The sequence below is a fragment of the Xyrauchen texanus genome, chromosome 29 (genome assembly GCF_025860055.1).
Source record: "Xyrauchen texanus isolate HMW12.3.18 chromosome 29, RBS_HiC_50CHRs, whole genome shotgun sequence".
Classification (NCBI taxonomy): Eukaryota; Metazoa; Chordata; class Actinopteri; order Cypriniformes; family Catostomidae; genus Xyrauchen; species Xyrauchen texanus.
Genome location: NC_068304.1, coordinates 21,928,853 through 21,946,283, shown reverse-complemented (window position 1 = coordinate 21,946,283; position 17,431 = coordinate 21,928,853). Strand labels below are relative to the sequence as shown.

The following is a 17,431-nucleotide window of genomic DNA, read 5'->3' as shown; positions in this document are numbered from 1 at the left end:
TTGACGTGTTACACACATATTCACAGCTGGTCACAATGCAGGATTGTTCCCAAAAGCGCTTAGCAAAGCGCAGCATCATAGTGAAGCTTTTTGTAAAGGGCACAAACCAAAATGCAACTCGTTTTCATTGATCTTGACATCTGCAGTCTCCTTTGTGATCATGATTTCAAGCTTGATAACACTTCCTATAGCACCATCTAGCACTCTGCATATTTGTCAAGCACTCGGAAGTATAATCAAGCTTGAAATCATGATCGTGCCAACCAGCTGGCAAGATGTACAGTGAAAAAGGAGTTAAATTTTATCCTATTCTCACCCAAATTAATTCATTATTTATTGGCAGCAACTAGAAACTTTATAGCTAATAAGATCACTTCAGATGACATGGATTAAACCAAGGGAGTTTTATAGATTATATTTATGCTTCCTTTATGTGATTTTTTTAAGCTTCAAAGTTTAGATCACCATTCATTCATTGTATGGAACTACAGAGCTAAGATGTTCTTGAGAAAATCTTCTTTTGTGTTCTACAGAAATAAGAGCGTTACGCACATCTGGGATGGCATGGAGTAAATAATGAGAGAATTTTCATTTTTGGGTGAACTATCCCTTAAAGCTGAAGTATGTCATTTCTGTGCCACTAACTCCACCAAACGGAATTGCAAAAATAAACTTTGTTTTCAAAACAGTTTTCTGAAAATGCCCCCCATCTGCCAATGGTCAAACAAAGAGATAGTTCCGCCCACCAATTCACACCATTGGTTGAGTAACATAGGTAGGACGGACCTAAGAGGGTAGCTCAAAGCAAACAGAGCAATTTTCAGTGCCACAGAAAGAAAGTATTTACAGTTTCCTTTTGTACTGTAAGCTTTAAAGTGGGGCAGTGTCCACATCCATTGTATTACAAAGGCTCGGGGGGTCTCTATTACAACATCACATTTTTAGTTTGGTTCAAAACAAATTTAGGGTGGGTAAATTATGACAGAATTAACATTTTCGGGTGTACTATTCCATTAATGCATGCAGCTCTATGTGAAAAGAAAAACGATAAATTTTGTTTCACCTCAGCTCAGCTCTAAAGCTGGAGGCAAATTAAAATGCTGTGCTTTGTTACTTGTTATAGTTTTGTGATTGAAATCCAAATTGTTGGAAACATAGTACCCATCTCCCTTTGGTCTGGTGTTTTTCATTCTCTACCGTTCTCTCTCTCTCTTTTGCTCTCTCTCTCTCATTAAAACTGTCACCCAGCTGCTCCCATGGGAGTGGTTTAAAAATAACACAAACTGCACTAGCACCACACATCAACTAGCAACTATTCCTTTTAACAAGATGGTTTGCTGCAGGTTTCTTTTCTCGTCAATTTGTATCACCTCTTTTAAGCCAAGGTGCAAGGCTGGTTTCAAAATGTGGAATATATCTTTTGAAAAAGGAAACAAAAATGAAGAAACAAAGTGTAGAAAAACATGTACTTTCTTATGCATGGAGAATTTAGCATTTCAAAATATGTAACAGAGCTTCTCTTCATAATTATAATTGTCCTACAGACACACAGAATATGAAAATGGACGTAGAGGCAAATTTGCATGATAAAGCTAATCTAAAATCAATTAGCAAATACATTTGTCATTTTTTGCCACACTTTACATTTATGCATTTGGCAGACACTTTTATCCAAAACCTTACAATGCAATCAAGGAATACATTTTCCTTGATCTAGAATGTTCTTATCAATAGAACTTTTTTAATAGATGATTTCTTACCATAGCAACTTTACAATACTGTAAAATCATGTTACAGTTTGGGCATTTGGGAATATAAGAACTAAATATCACATAAGCCTTGAAAGCTGAATTATATAAAAAGCAGTTTCGGGAGTGACAAAGGCATTTAAATGCAGGAGTGTATCCCCTAGATTTCCATTCCACGTGTTTACAGAATACAGGACTGACTCCCGCAGTTGCGATGATAGACAAGCGATAACCATAGCAACACTTCAGCGGAAGAAGTCAGTTGTAGAAAGCAGTTTTCGCTGCTGTATTTTATTTAACTGTGTGTGCACACAAAAGGATTAAGCACTAAAAGGTGAACTGACAACTACATTTATCTGCAGTTTGAATGTGCCCAATAAGAAGTGGTAACCCATTTTACTTTTGTAATGAAAAATATTATCATGTAAAAGGATATTCAAAAAATAAATAGTGGGGGACTTGATTTTATTCATTGGATATCGATTGGATCATGAAAAGTGAGTGTTTAACACCAGAATAGACCAGTGCAGTTATCTGGGTGTCGCCTCTTTATGACTATGAGCAATATGAATATGAAAGCTTGGTGATGTCACCCAGAATGGAAATTCGCTTTAAATAATTATATTGATAAAAGATTACAAAGACTAGCATTTTCCCTTTAGAATAAAGTGCACCCATAAATTGTGCACAATAGGAAGGCAAATTTGACTTCATTTTCACTTCAATGCACACAACAGAACCAGAAAATCACATTCACATACAAAATATTTTTTTTGACAAACTATGAAGCAGTTTACACTCACCATCCTTATCTGCTCTCCGGAAAATCTGAAATGAAGCACGCACACACACACACACACACACACACAATTCATTAATACAAATCATTAAATTACATTCTCATTAAAAGTTCACCTCACCACATAAGCATTATAATTAACAGACAATGAGTTTGGGTCAAACAAATCAAGAGGATATTAAACAGCTCCACTACATTTTTGGGGTGAGCAAGCTAATACTGTTCAATACTAACTTAAAATGCTTATTAAACAACTATCTGAAACATTGTATTAGAATAAAAATGACTTTAAACGGTGCTTAGACCATGCAAAAGAGCAATCTTAAATGACTTGTTACATACAATAAAATAAATGTCATTCCCTGCAGTAAGGTGGCAAAGTATGAACCTGAAAAGGATAAAAGTATTACAAAAAATGCTTTTTTCAGTAGGGTTCAATGTCAACTCTCATTCACTCAACCCACTCAGAAAAGCTATTAAAGGAGGGGGTGGCACTTTAGATAGGCTGATTGCATTGCAATTGCATGATATCTCAGCCCATAACATTGAGCACTGATTAAACCTAATGTTGCTTTATAGTGAACACCAGAACAAATGACACAGTTATACTTTAAAGTTTATTTATTTTCTTCTTCTTCACAAAATGAAGCCAGTTTGAATGTTGCTAATCAATTTGGTTGAGCTTGTAAGAGACTGAGTGAAATGTGTAAATCTGTAAGATCAATTCTTACACTGATTACACTGTCAGATGTGAAATGGATAATTTTAGACTTTGCAAAAGACGGAAAATCCTTACTGCATAGTCAATAAAATGTGCTGGAAAGCATAACACACTGTAGGCTAATGTTACAGCAGTCAACTGTCTGCACCCTTTAAAATGTTCTGAAATAATGACTAAATAAATAAATACTGTGAAAGTGAGGTGCGGATTCTTTGTGGGTGTCCATATTAAAGGTGCACTTTATGTTTATGTTGCATTGGCTGATATGGCAGTCATACTGATAGTTATATGGCGTGGGTGTCATTGTAGAAATGTGCTATTCACAGTGAGATTAATTTATTCCAGGAGTGAATTTATCTGATATTAGAGGGACTAGCAAGATAAAACAAGTAGTATTTGTCTGGTTATTGTGATCTTAACAGTGCAGGACCTATGACCAGCTCCATCTAAAATAAAAAAAATGTTAGGCTAATGATATTAATGGTTTTATATAATGTGATCATTTTAAACACAATTTATAATTTCCTCATAAGCTTTTGAAAGTAATTTAAAGTAAAATGAAATTTAACATTTTTAACAACACGTTCAATTCTGTTGAACAACACGTGTGAGTGCGTTCTGAACATCTGATGATCAAAATGCATTTTGACAATGCACAATTTGATCTGCTTCAAAAGAGTGATCACCTTCTGCTGACAGTCTAAACAAGTTCTCAGCTGAAGGAGCCAGCTGGTTCATTCAGTTCTGACATCTAACAGCATTCCAGCTGTCAGGACACTTCACCATCACAGAATAAACTCAAAAGCCACACAGAATGGATGAATGGACATCAGAACAACCACTGAAACAGTTGCAGTAGGGGACAAAGAATTCTCTTTTTCATCATTTTTCATTTTTTTCTACAGCAAAAAGGGGAGAATATGGGAACTGTGACATTACCAATCTCAGATCAATACTGTAATTTATTTCTCAAAGCGCTCAAGAGACGCTGATGGTATTTAATGTTAGCAGCTATTTTATATCTGAAAGTGAAAGTGTTTGCAGGACTAATCGATTAATTTTGCTTTTATATCACAGAACTGCTAGATAAGGATTTTTTTAAATAATTTTTAAGAACACTTTTACAATAATCATTCACATTTTTCATATATTCACTATAAAAATGTCTATTACCATAAAGATTCATTTCTATTCGGAAGGACAGACAGACATGCTAAAGGTATGAGATTTTTGTAAAATACCATTTGTAAGGTCTGACAACATGACATCATTTAATGTAGGTGACCCAGTTTGTCCTTTTAAAAAGCTAGATTTCTTTATGACAAGAAAAGGCAACATGTCTGAACAGATATGCAAAATGAATATGTATTAGAATATGGTAAGCTACACTAAAAATAAAAATAAAGAAACATGTCTAAAATTACCATTGGCAATCATGCAATTGCAGATGACCTTAGAATTATGTTTTTGTAAAATTATTATTGAAATGAAATAAAAACTGAAGAAAACATCAAAGAAAGCGGTGATCGCTGGTGCAAAACTCTCTGCTAGGAAGTCAAAAAAAACCCTCCCAAGCAGTTTCTAAGACATTGGTAAATGTTTGCTTATGGTCGAAAATAAAATAACCAACCTCAAAGTCTCTATGATTTCTAGATATATACTATATGTGGACCCTTTTCAATAGAAGTCCTACAAAAGAAGGATTTCTTTTCACCATTATTTTAGTTCACTAATTATCTGAAAATAGTTTCTTGGATCACTTTGTAATTCAGTAGCACATCTCTCCTCCACAAGCCGCATGCTATGATTTATATCATTTGATTTGTATTATTTGCAGTGCAATCGGATTTTGTAGTCTGGAAAGTACTGTAATAAGTATGACGGATTGTAATAGTGATGCTTGCCTTAGCAAGCCCCACTAATCAAATAATGAGGCTGCATTTGGGATAAGAGAAGAGAACGCAGGGATGGGGAAATGAGACTGCATTATGACACTGAAGTTTGTTCCCAAGTTTCCTCTTTGTCCCAGGAAGGCTAAAAACTCTTAATGAAACGTCTCGGGTTACATGTGTAACCCTTGTTCCCTGAAAAAGGCGGAACGAGATGTTGTGCTGCTAAGCGCTACGGGGAACAGCTTTCGCTGAGAGCCGAACTGAAATATTGTGTGAAACACGTCAATGAACATTGACCGGAATTTATAGCCTCGGCTGATGTAATCATTAGATGCACCTGAGGCCAGGCTATAAATGGATACATCACCAGGTCTTGTCAGATACTTCTTTTTGAAGAGCAGTCCTGGGACGTCCCAGTGCGGCAAAGCAGCACAACATCTCGTTCCGCCTTTTTCAGGGAAAAAGGGTTACACATGTAAACCGAGACGTTCCCTTTACAAAAGGCTTCACTACGATGTTGCGCTGCTAAGCGCTACAGGGAACGCAATACCCACGCCGCCGCACTTGGGGCTGTCCGGACCCCTACGGTTGTGCAGTGTACTCACAAAAATGCGAGAGGTCTCAGACATGAGCTTGAGATGTCGACTCAAGGGCATAAGAGCCCGGAGTAGCATAAAGATCTAAACCATAAATTTTTTGATGAATGTGTGCGGAGAGGACCAGTCTGCCGCATCACAAACCTGTTCAGGCATGAGCTGAGATGTCGACTCAAGGGCATAAGAGCCCAGAGTAGCAAAGCATCTAACCCATAAAGTTCGATGAATGTGTGCGAAGAGAACCCTATCGCAACACAAACTTGTCATAAAAACTGATGAATGTGAGCGGAGAGGACCAGCCTGCCGCATCACAAACTTGTTTAGGCATGGGCTGAGATGTCGACTCAAGGACATAAGAGTCCGGAGTAGCAAAGCATCTAAACCATAAAATGTGATTAGTGTGTGCGGAGAGTGCCAACCTGCCGCACCACAAACTTGTTCGGTGTCAACTCAAGGGCGTAAGAGCCAAGAGTGGCAAGAACATCCAAACTATAAAAGTTTAATGAATGTGCGCGGAGAGGACCAACCTGCCGCACCACAAACTTGCTGCAGAGGGAGACCTCTAGCCAAGGCTTTAGAGGAGGAGAGCCCTCTGGAAGAGTGCGCCCTAAAACCTACTGGCGAAGCTTGAACGTGCGCCTCGTAGGCCCGGGCAGTAAGGTCCCTCACCCAAAGTGACAACCCGGTCAAGGCTTCGAAGTGAAGAACAGCTGCCCTGACTTTACACCACTAGCAAATGCGGTGGACATAATTCTGAAGGGCACAGACTGGACAAAGTCTGAGTAGTCTTTAGCTGCTCCGGCATTACAAACGGCAGGGAGCAGAAGGCTTAGAGAATGACTGGCCAAGGGTCGAGAAAGGCACCTTGGGCAGGTAGTCAGGGTGAGGGTGCAAAGAATGCTCTTGGTCCTACCTGGGGCAACTCAAAACAGGCCGGCAAAAGAGACAGAGCCTGTAGGTACCCAAGTCTCCTTAGAGACGTAATTGCCATATGAAAAACCATCTTGAGAGTCAGAAGTCTAACAAACGCTGACTCTAGAGGTTTTAAAAAGGGGGGCCTTACCTTATGAAGAGGTCCTAGCAAGGATGCCTCTTAGAGGGCACCCCGCCCACCAAGGCGTGGCAAGCCGAAGTGGGAGCCACATAGAACCTGGCAGTGGCGAGGCAAGTGCCCGCTGACAGTTCTTTCCACAGAAAATCCAGAACTGAAGCAAACTGGCAGTTAGCTGGTTCTGTAATTTGAACTTATTAGAAGGAAACACATGCAGGAGCATTTGTGCCATGTATGCGCCACCACGATCAGCACCCCTGGGGGGACTGGGTGACTCGGGAAGAAGTAGAGGAGACATTGCGCTATCAACAGATACTTGAAATGGTCTCGATAACTTCAGTAGAAAGCCCTGTGAACCTCAGTTGGTACCCTACAGGGGCCAAGCATGAAAGGTTTCACAATTCGGGCCGGGGATGAATATGTGCCCCGAGCCTGAGAAAGAAGGTCCTACCTGTTCGGAATCGCACAAGGCGAGCCGTCGAGGAGAGATATTAACTCCGAGAATCATATCCTGTTCAGCCAGCGCAGCGCCATTAATAGGAGGCAAGACCCTTGCTGGTGAACATTGCCAAGACTCCCGGGAGCAGAGAAACCGGGGAAAGAAACGCATATAGATGCATTCTGGGTCATGTATGTGTCTTAACGTCCAGACCCAAGGGGGCTGGGTGATTTCAGGGAGAAGTAGAGGAGACATTGCGCTATTCATAGAGGCGAAGAGGTCCTCTTCTGCCCTAAGATCTCACCCAAACTTGTTCCAAGTGGAAAAAGCCCGGGGTTTAAAAAGGTCTCGATAACCTCAGGAGAGAGCCCTGTGTCCTTCAGTTGGTACCCTTAGGGGCCAAACATGAAAGATTCCACAATTTGGGGCAGGGATGAAATATTGCCCTGTGCCTGAGACAGAAGATCCTTCCTGTTCGGCATCGCCAAAGGCGAGCCGTCGAGGGAAGAGATTAGCTCCGAGAACCAAGCCCTGTTCGGCCAGCACGGTGCTATCAGTAAGAGGCAAAAACCCTTGCTGGCGAACTCTGGGCAACTACTACCTTAGGGTGGAGTTCTTAACTCCCCCGTTGGTATTTTCTGTCTGGACCGTAAATCTGCTCCCATATACGGGCATCCAAGGATATAACTGACCTGAGTGACAGGAGCTTGCCCTGGGCCCTAAGGAGAACCCAACGTGTCAGAAATACAGCTGACAAGAACGTGGGTCTCCTTGATGATTTATGTAAGAGGCTACTGCTGCATTGTCCACCCGCACCAAGACATGGCAGCCTCAGGAGGAGGTATTTCAGGGCCAGAAATACAGCCATCAACCCGAGACAGTGACTGTGACAACCGAGCTGACGACCCTCCTATCCCCTTAAGCTGGACGACCACTTAAGGCCGCTACCCCGCCCATCAGGGAGCCGTCTGTCGTTAGCAGCCTGCGACAACAAGACACACCTAGAGTGGGACCCAAGGCAGAAAACCGGGGTCTGAACCACATAGAAAGGGAACGAAGCCTGAGGCGCGTAACCCTATTTAGCCTAGGGGTTTTGGCCCTTGGAAGAATCCCCTGGCTTTTGGCCACAACAAAAACGGTCTCATGAGCAGAAGGTCCAGAGGGATCACTGTGGACGCATTCAGCCCTGAGACCTGGAAATCATTGATACTGATAACAGTGCAACCTTGACCTAGCCTGACTTTGCTCAGGGTGATCTAAATGGACTCAATCCTAGCGGGAGACAGTTGTGCCCGCATTGAGATTGAACTCCATACGATGCCCCGATAGACAGTGTTCTGAGTGGGAGAGAGGACGCTTTTCTTGGCGTTGAGCCTCAACCCCAGAGAAACAGATGAGCTAAGACGATGTCCCTGTGCTGAACTGCCAGTTCCTGGAACTGCGCTAGGATCAGCCAGTCGTCTACATAATTCAGAATGCAGATGCCCCGAGTCGCAAGGAGCCAGCGCTACATCATGCATTGTGAATGTGCGGGTAAAAATGGCTAGGCTGAGTGAAAGAACCTGACCCTGGAAGACTTCGCCCCGGAAGTGAACCTCAGGAACTTTCCATGTTGTGGCAGAACTTCTAAATGAAGTACAGAAGTGCGTCATAAGATCGATGGTGACCAGCCAAAGGAGTTGTAGGGCTTGAGACACGACCGTCTTGACAGGCATCATCTTGGACTTGAACACCCACGGGTAGTTCAAGCTTTAAGATCTAAGCCAGATGCCACCCCTCACCCTCCATGGGTAATGGGAAGTATTTAGTGTAATAACCTAACTCTCTCTCTGGAAGGGGAACACATACCGTGGCCCCTTTAACCAGGAGAATGAGTTTTCGTTTTTACAAAAAAAAGAAATCCGGTTTACGGTAGTGAGAACACGCCGTTGAAACACGGAAAAACGGCGAGTGAATTAAATCCTGACGCCCTTATAAGACCCACAAAAAGAATATATCCAGCAGGAGTTTCCACGCTGCCAGGATCTCTGAGATGGGTATTATATTTTAACACTTCCTGTTGAGGGGTTGTCGGGTGCTTCACGTCCTGAATAAGATGCAGGAACAGCGAAAACACCCAATTTTGGTGGAAGCCTCTGCAACCCGAAACACCAAGAGGTGGCGGGAATGGGGGGCTTCGAGGGGGTACAGGGAGGGGTGAAGTGAAGCACGCGCCCTGTCCCGAGGGGAGCTACCACCTAATCTAGGTGCAAGACCGTCAGGGTTTTCTCTTGGGTCTTGCTTCGGGGCTGGCGAGGGCGGCGAGACTGTCCCCAATCCCTGGGAGGAGGAGTACGACTCGCCACACTTTGTTTTTGAGCCTCCCTTCAGTCAGGACCGAGGCGGGTCTGCGGCTTGCTCGTCAAGCGCAGAACCCACACTCAGGTCGCCCAGGGGGTCAGCCTGGTACGCCTGTAAAACAGCATAGTGTGCAGAGCAGTCTCAGCACCCACGACAGTCGAATATAATGACGTCGAGGGTATGTGAACACGGGAAGAAAATGTATTTATTTATTTATTTATTTTTTTTAGGGGTTCTCCATGAGCGGAAAAAGCTCTTAATGGAGGTTTATCAAAGAAGGGAAGGAACCCATGAGGCGTTCCCTGTCTTAGACTGGAAGATAAAATCTATCCCCTAATTTGGAGCGTTTGGGGGCTCTTTTTCGTGTGGCCAGACCAATCTGGCAACCGCCACGAGTAACAACATCGAGCAATTCCTCCGTAGATTTTTTTATCGCGGACGGAAAGCTCGGAGGCGGGAAGAGAATAGCGATCCACCTCATGATCCGAGAAGCGTCGAGATCATGTGAAGAAACAGCTGGGTTTGGGGAGAGAGTGAGAGAAAGGGATCAACCCGTCTCTTGTTCCTCAGCCAAAACCATGCAAGAGCCCCACGAACTATCTTCTTTTCGAGAGTGCTGACTCCCGGAAGCAAGCGAGGCGAGCACGACGCACTCTGCCTGTTAAAGCAAATCGCATTGCTCGCACCCGCCCTGCTGCAACGCGAGAGCAGCGTGCTCCCAAACAAACAGCAAAAACTGATGTGTGTCGTCTTCAGCTATAGAGTGAGAAGAGGGGAACACGCACCGTTTGCGGCTTTCAGTCATTCTCTCTTTTTTAGAAATATATATATATAATATTTTCTTAACAGAAGAGAAAAGAGAACAAAGAACAAAGTTCACTGCACACTGTTTAACTGATTCTAACTCCTAACAGAGGAAATAAAGTTTTGACAGGGTGTGTGAAACACACAGAAACAGAATCGCTCTGAAAAAAGAGTTTCTGACGACACCTGGTGACGTATCCATTTATAGCCTGGCCTCAGGTGCATCTAATGATTACATCAGCCGAGGCTATAAATTCCGGTTAATGTTCATTGACTTGTTTCACACAATATTTCAGCTCGGCTCACAGCGAAAGCTGTTCCCCGTAGCGCTTAGCAGCGCAACATCGTAGTGAAGCCTTTTGTAAAGGGAACTGGCTCAGTGTGTAGACAAAGTAAGGTGGCACAATGAATGGGAAAAAATGAAGGGATTTGGAAAACAAAAGAGTAAAGGGAAGGAACAGAAGTCTACATGACAAAGGAAGATTGAGAGTGTGACACTAAGCTAAGGATAGACACGTTTAATAGGCACTAATATGTGAACTCACATTAGGACTTGCTCAGTCAGTCGGATTGATTTTCCATCGTTTGGCTCAAAGCCACTTCAGTGCACAAATGCCAAAAATATTTGTTTTTTAAAGTTCAAGTCAATAGTGAGATAAAGTCTTCAGTAAATATAATGTGCAGTCACCTGCCGATCATGTAGAAAGAGCCAGACAATCAGCTCTCTGCTCAAAAACAGTAAAGTAGATCTTGTAATCGTAATTTAGTACAAGCATTCAACCCCAGTGGGAAAAAAAAACATTATCAAGACAGGTGAACATTTAAATCACTTAATAACTCTATGGAGTAAGGATCTCCCAGATGTAAGGAAGAGACAAGACTTTACTTTGCCTCCTTTATGACAGCTTGTTAGTGCTCCACTTGCTGTCAGGTTTGGGGAAGCCATGCTGAGAAATGTCGACACACCCTGAATTGCCTGAGAAATAGCCGCTGAGTAGAAAGCTTTCTGAAATGCAATGGGTCTTCACAACTGTACTGTACATTGCCTTGGTGAAGACATTGTTCAAATGAAAAGTTAAACGTAAAAGACTATGCTTGCCATGCAGCCTTGAGCCACAGTTAGGCAAAGAGCAAAGGCTGGTGGCTGATCCTAGAACAGGCAGGGCAGTGGATGTGTCATTTGGTAGAGACAGATTGAGTTAAGTAATGTAATTCTCTCACAAAGCAAAGAGGGAAATCAGTTCCCTTACAAGCACCTGCGCTCCATACCAAGTCTCCATGAGCAATCTTCAACACAAACTCACTATCCAATAAAAAGAAAGGATCTACACCTCATTATCTGCATAACTCTTCCATTATTAATTTCCTCCACCTTCAGAATTGTATTTTTTTCTGGGGTACATTTGTGCCTCCAGTCTTTTTCAGAGTCTGTCAGTCTTTATATATATATATATATATATATATATATATATATATATATATATATATATATATATATATATATATATATATATATATATTTTTTTATTAGGCTTTTGTCCTCCCTCTTTACTTTATAGTCTGGCTACCTGAGAGTAAATCTGGGTCTGTAACTGAACTAGTTTTCTTATCATTCTCTTAATGTTTTATTAAACTCCTAAAAGCGATGTAGATATCTCAAGAGATATGACCACTTGATACACATAATTATCCAGCACCGATGAACAATACGGAGGCAATACTTTGACCTACTAAATCAATACTGCTGAGACCTCGCCACAGCAGCCAACCACAAAGCATAACAGCCGGGCTCACAGGAAAAGCGTAATTAATTATTTAGATTTGGGTACGCTTCTCGGAGATACGGCCTTAAAACCAGAGCGCAAACTGCTTTAACCTCAACACGATGAGCGTTAAAGCACATAGCTATTTCATATGGTTTTGGTCAAGATAACCTCGTATTTGTTTAGTTTTTTTTACGCGGATATTCCATTGCGCGCCATAAAAGCGCAACAATATTTGGACACAGTAGTGGATTGCGCGTATGCACCAAATATTAAATAAGTAAAATATTGGATAGTCGATGCTTTTATTCCATTTGTTATGTGTAAAATTCCTAGCTATTACGCAAAATGGGTCGACTGCATTGAAAAAAGTTAAGTAGGTCGATTTTCAAATGAACAAAAAGTGCATTTGCTTGATAACAGAAAGATGATGTTTGTGTGCATGGGATCTAATGCACGAATTAATACATTATTCTCAAGTCTCATATGAATTATCGTATAAGGCGGCGATTGAACAGTCTAAAAAGTTGCACGAGCGCATGCTTTTAATATTTGTTTTTAGCCTACTGTAAAAAAATCAAACACATACATCCAAAATGACAGAGATGCCCTTTCGGGGCTCCGGTGCGAAGAACTGCTCCTGAGCCACTGCCGCCTCCTCCTTCACATATTCCCGTGTAGAGATGCTTTTGTTGTCGCTCATCTTGGTGACTATCCAGCGGACGAGCCCGTCTATTCCACCGGGCTGAGCGCCGCTGTTTCCGGACTGTGCAGCCGTCGCTGTCTCGCTATCCTGAGCCAGGGGTTTGGGCTGGTCTTTGCTGTCCTGTGACCGGAGTTTGGCTTGTTCTTTGTTGAGCAGTTTTTGGACGCCGTCCCTGCAGTAGCGCGCTGCTTGTTCACACATCCTTTTGCCGCGGAACGTTCATGCTGCGCGCTATGGGGGCGATCCCTCCCTCATCTGTGACATCAGCAGCCGCACACATCCCAAAACTAACAATTTCTCCTAATTGGAGTAGTTCAATAACAAACACCATATATTTAGTCTAGTTGCAGAAGAATGAACGAGAAATCCTTAAAGGGATAGTTCACCCACAAATGAAACTTCTCTAATAATTTACTCTCAGGCCATTGAAGATGCATATGACTTTCTTTCTTCTGCAGAACACAAATTAAGATTTTTAGAAGAAGTGAATGGTGACCAAAACTTTGAAACATCAAAAAGCATATAAAGGCAGCATAAAAGATTATCCATAAGACTCTACTGGTTTAATCCATGTCTTCTGAAGCGATCTCATCAGTTTTGGGTAAGAACAGACCAAAATGTAACTACTTTTTCACCGTGTGCATATAGTCTTTGCGGTCTCCAGGTACAACCATGACTTCAAGCTCAATTAGACTTCCTAGTGCTTGATGCATGCTCAGAGTGTTAGATGCTGCTATAAAGTATAACTGAGCTTGAAATCATGATCGACAAGGAGACTGTTGATGTGAAGTTTTATAGTGAAAAAGGAGTTATATTTTGGTCTGTTCTCACCCAAAACCAATTGGGTCACTTCAGAAAATGGGGATTAAACCAATGAAGTCTTATAGATTACTTTTATGCTTTCATAATTTTGGTCACCATTCACTTGTATTGAATGGACCTACAGAGCTGAAATATTCTTCTGAAAACCTTAGTTTGTGTCATAGACCAAACAAACTCTACTTTCAAAGACCAAACAAACTCTACTGTCAAGACCAAACAAACTCTACTGTCAAACACAAAACAAACTCTACATTCAAAGAACAAACAAACTCTACATTCAAAGACCAAACAAACACTACTGGCAAAGACCAAACAATCTCTACTGTCAAAGACAAAACAAACTCTAACAAACAAACAAAACCCTACTGTCAAAGACCAATCAAACTCTACTGTCAAAGACCAAACATACTCTACTGTTAAAGACCAGACAAACACTACTGGCAAAGGCCAAACAAATTCTAATATCAAAGACCAAACAAACTCTACTGTCAAAGACCAAACAAACTCTACTGTTAAAGAACAGACAAACACTACTGGCAAAGAACAAACAAACTCTACTGGCAAAGACCAAACAAACTCTACTGTCAAAGACCAAACAAACTCTACTGTTAAAGAACAGACAAACACTACTGGCAAAGACCAAACAAACTCTACTGTCAAAAACCAAACAAACACTACTGTTAAAGACCAAACAAACTCTACATTCAAAGAACAAACATTAAACAAACTCTACATTCAAAGAACAAACAATATCTACTGTCATAAAACAAACAAATACTACTCTCAAAGACCAAACAAACTCTACATTCAAAGACCAAACAATCTCTACTGTCTTAAACCAAACAAACACTACTGGCAAAGGCCAAACAAGTTCTAATATCAAAGATAAAAAAACACTACTGGCAAAGACCAAACAAACTCTACTGTTAAAGACCAGACAAACACTAGTGGCAAATACCAAACAATCTCTACTGTCATAGACCAAACAAACACTACTGGCAAAGGCCAAACAAATTCTAATATCAAAGACCAAACAAACTTTACATTCAAAGACCAAACAAACTCTACTGTTAAAGAACAGACAAACACTACTGTCAAAGACCAAACAAACTCTACTGTTAAAGAACAGACAAACACTACTGTCAAAGACCAAACAAACTCTACTGTTAAAGAACAGACAAACTCTACTGGCAAAGACCAAACAAACTCTACTGTCAAAGACCAAACAAACACTACTGTTAAAGATGAAACAAATACTACTGTCAAAATCCCTGCCACAGGTCATATAGAGACAGTACATTTTTAGCACTTGTTCTACATATTTATGTAAATACTTGTAAATTAGGCATGTAAACAATAAACATGCAACAATATAATGTATAAATGAAATATAATATATGCAATTTCAATACACCATATTTCTTGATGTAATACATGGACTATATATTTAAAAAAGCTATATAAATCAAATTTGTAAAATTGATTTGTCCGTAATTTAACAAGTTAGAAGTTCCCTGTATAGTGAATAACAGAATTAGCATAAAGACAATTTCTTTCATATTGTATGCAAGTAAAATCAACATTATAACTGAACTATACTCAAATTAATTTAAATTAAAAGCAAAATCAAACCATGATATCGTGATGTATTGTGATATATTGCATCATGATGTGGATCACAATACATATCGTATCGTGAGGTGGCTGGCTATACCCAGCCTTAATAATACAGTGTGTATATATATATATATATATATATATATATATATATATATATATATATATATATATATATAATTATTTATTTTCATATTAACTATCCTACATACAGGCATACTTGCATATAGTCAGTGTACGGCAGTAATGGACTACATATAATCTGTAATACATCAATTAGTTTTTATAATTAGATTACATTGTTTCAAAATGTGTGTAATCAGTTTACAGTTAAGTTTTATGCATTTCATGGTTACACATGTCAGAAAGAATTGCTGTTAATCAAAGGAGTGCAAATTGATACTTAATACACAAATTGGTATTTCATCAAAATATGTAATAAGAAATCCAAAAGTAATCATATTAGATTACCTAAAAAGTTTAGTTTTAGAATTTGGAATCAGTACCAGATCACATTTCAGAATTAATCAACCAAACACTGAACTTATTAGTTCATGTCTGTTGTGACACATTACAGTCTCTTGGTGCCTGTTGGTAAACCAACTTGTTACATATGTATTAAATAACATAAAAAACATAATAATAAAAAGCAATTTGACAATATTTGGGGCAGGAATTCATTCACTTGGAAAATCCCTTATTACGTTTAGTATCTCTAAAATGACCTTTGTGAGTTGAAAGACTGTTGAAAGACTCCCTGGTCCTGCCCTTTAAGAGGGGTGATTATGTCATTCCAACTAAAAAGGCCTTTATTTAATTGGCAGCAAGGACAACCCCCCTAGAGTTTGCATTCCTATAGTGAGGCATTTAGCCAAACAGAAAAAAAAGTGATTGGATGCATCTCTTTAATGTAGGGCAACTCACAGCAACCTGTTACGCCTTTTTCCCCACAGAGGGTGCTTGTATAATTACAAGAAGTAGTAATCCCTAGCCTTGGGAGGTGCTCAGATCAACACCCCTTGCAGCCAGTTTGTACGTTGCAGTGACAGACAGGCCTCTCCTTTCCACACATAAACAAACTCAGTGGTACATCAATGTATGTCTATGGGGCTGTTATTCTGTCTACTGTGGCTCTTGCACTTTTCAGTAAGACACATTGTGAATGAGATCCAATAAATAATAAAAGCTCAACCTGTGGGATAATAGACCTTTTTGGGATGACACACAGAGGCAGGCTGACACTTGTTGACTTTGTGCTCGGAGCTAAATTATTCTGCACTGTACCTCCAACAAAATGGATAATTTTGTTAAAGGAATTAAAATGGAATTATGAAATATGCTAAATGAAGTATTGATTACGCTATTTCCAGTCACAGCACTTCATTCTCAACCAAACTATTATATTGTTTATAGAATATAGACTTTTAAAAACTGTTCTAATCCCATAAAAATGTAACAGATTTACACCCAGTGTAGAGATTACCACACTGTAAAATCAAGTTAGTTGACCTTACATTTTTCATGGTAATTGGTTTGCATGCTTTTTTCTAAGTAAACATATTATTTGGCTCAAGTAAACTGAAATATTTTATTTAAGTAATGTTAACTAGTTACAAGTAAGCTTAACTCATCTTTGATTAAAGTATTGTTGTTTTGATTTAATTATTTATTTAGGGTTATAACATGTCTTATACAGTGTTAGGGAAATTATGATTAGACACTTGGTTGCCATATGGCACACTGGAATCTACAGAGTACTTCTTAGTGCACATAAATCTGCATTTTTGTAAAGTTAAATTGAGTAAAGTTGAGTAGCTTAAAGTTTACAGGCTCCAAATTCAACCTCATGGTGACTTTACAAAATTAGCAACCAGCTTCAATAAAACAAAAACTATAGTCATAAGTTTAAAACTAAATAAATGTTTTAATTAAAAATATATATTATTTGACAACATAAGTTCCCTTGTTTTGACCAAACAAACATAATTTATTCAAGTACAAGTGTTTAATTTGTTCTTGGTAATTCTGAGTAAGTAGTACTCTAAGCCAAATTTAAAGAACTTACGTATTTGAGTTATGATTCTTAAATGTGACATTTCAAGTACAATGAAAATCCTAATAAGTTCATTGCAC

The 17,431-nt window shown here is 39.9% G+C and overlaps 1 protein-coding gene across 1 annotated transcript in view; it reads right to left on the bottom strand.

The window, feature by feature from the left end:
* Nucleotides 1–13,077, bottom strand: part of LOC127623219 (N-terminal EF-hand calcium-binding protein 2-like) — a 107,875-nt gene extending 94,798 nt beyond the window's left edge. Inside the window, exons 1-2 of the mRNA XM_052097553.1 lie at nt 12,743–13,077; nt 2,552–2,576 (exon numbers count right to left, since the gene is read on the bottom strand). Of these exons, the coding sequence (XP_051953513.1) occupies nt 2,552–2,576; nt 12,743–13,060 (343 nt within the window). The 5' untranslated portion in view covers nt 13,061–13,077. The remainder of the gene's footprint in view (nt 1–2,551; nt 2,577–12,742) is intronic.
* Nucleotides 13,078–17,431: the final 4,354 nt, after the last annotated feature.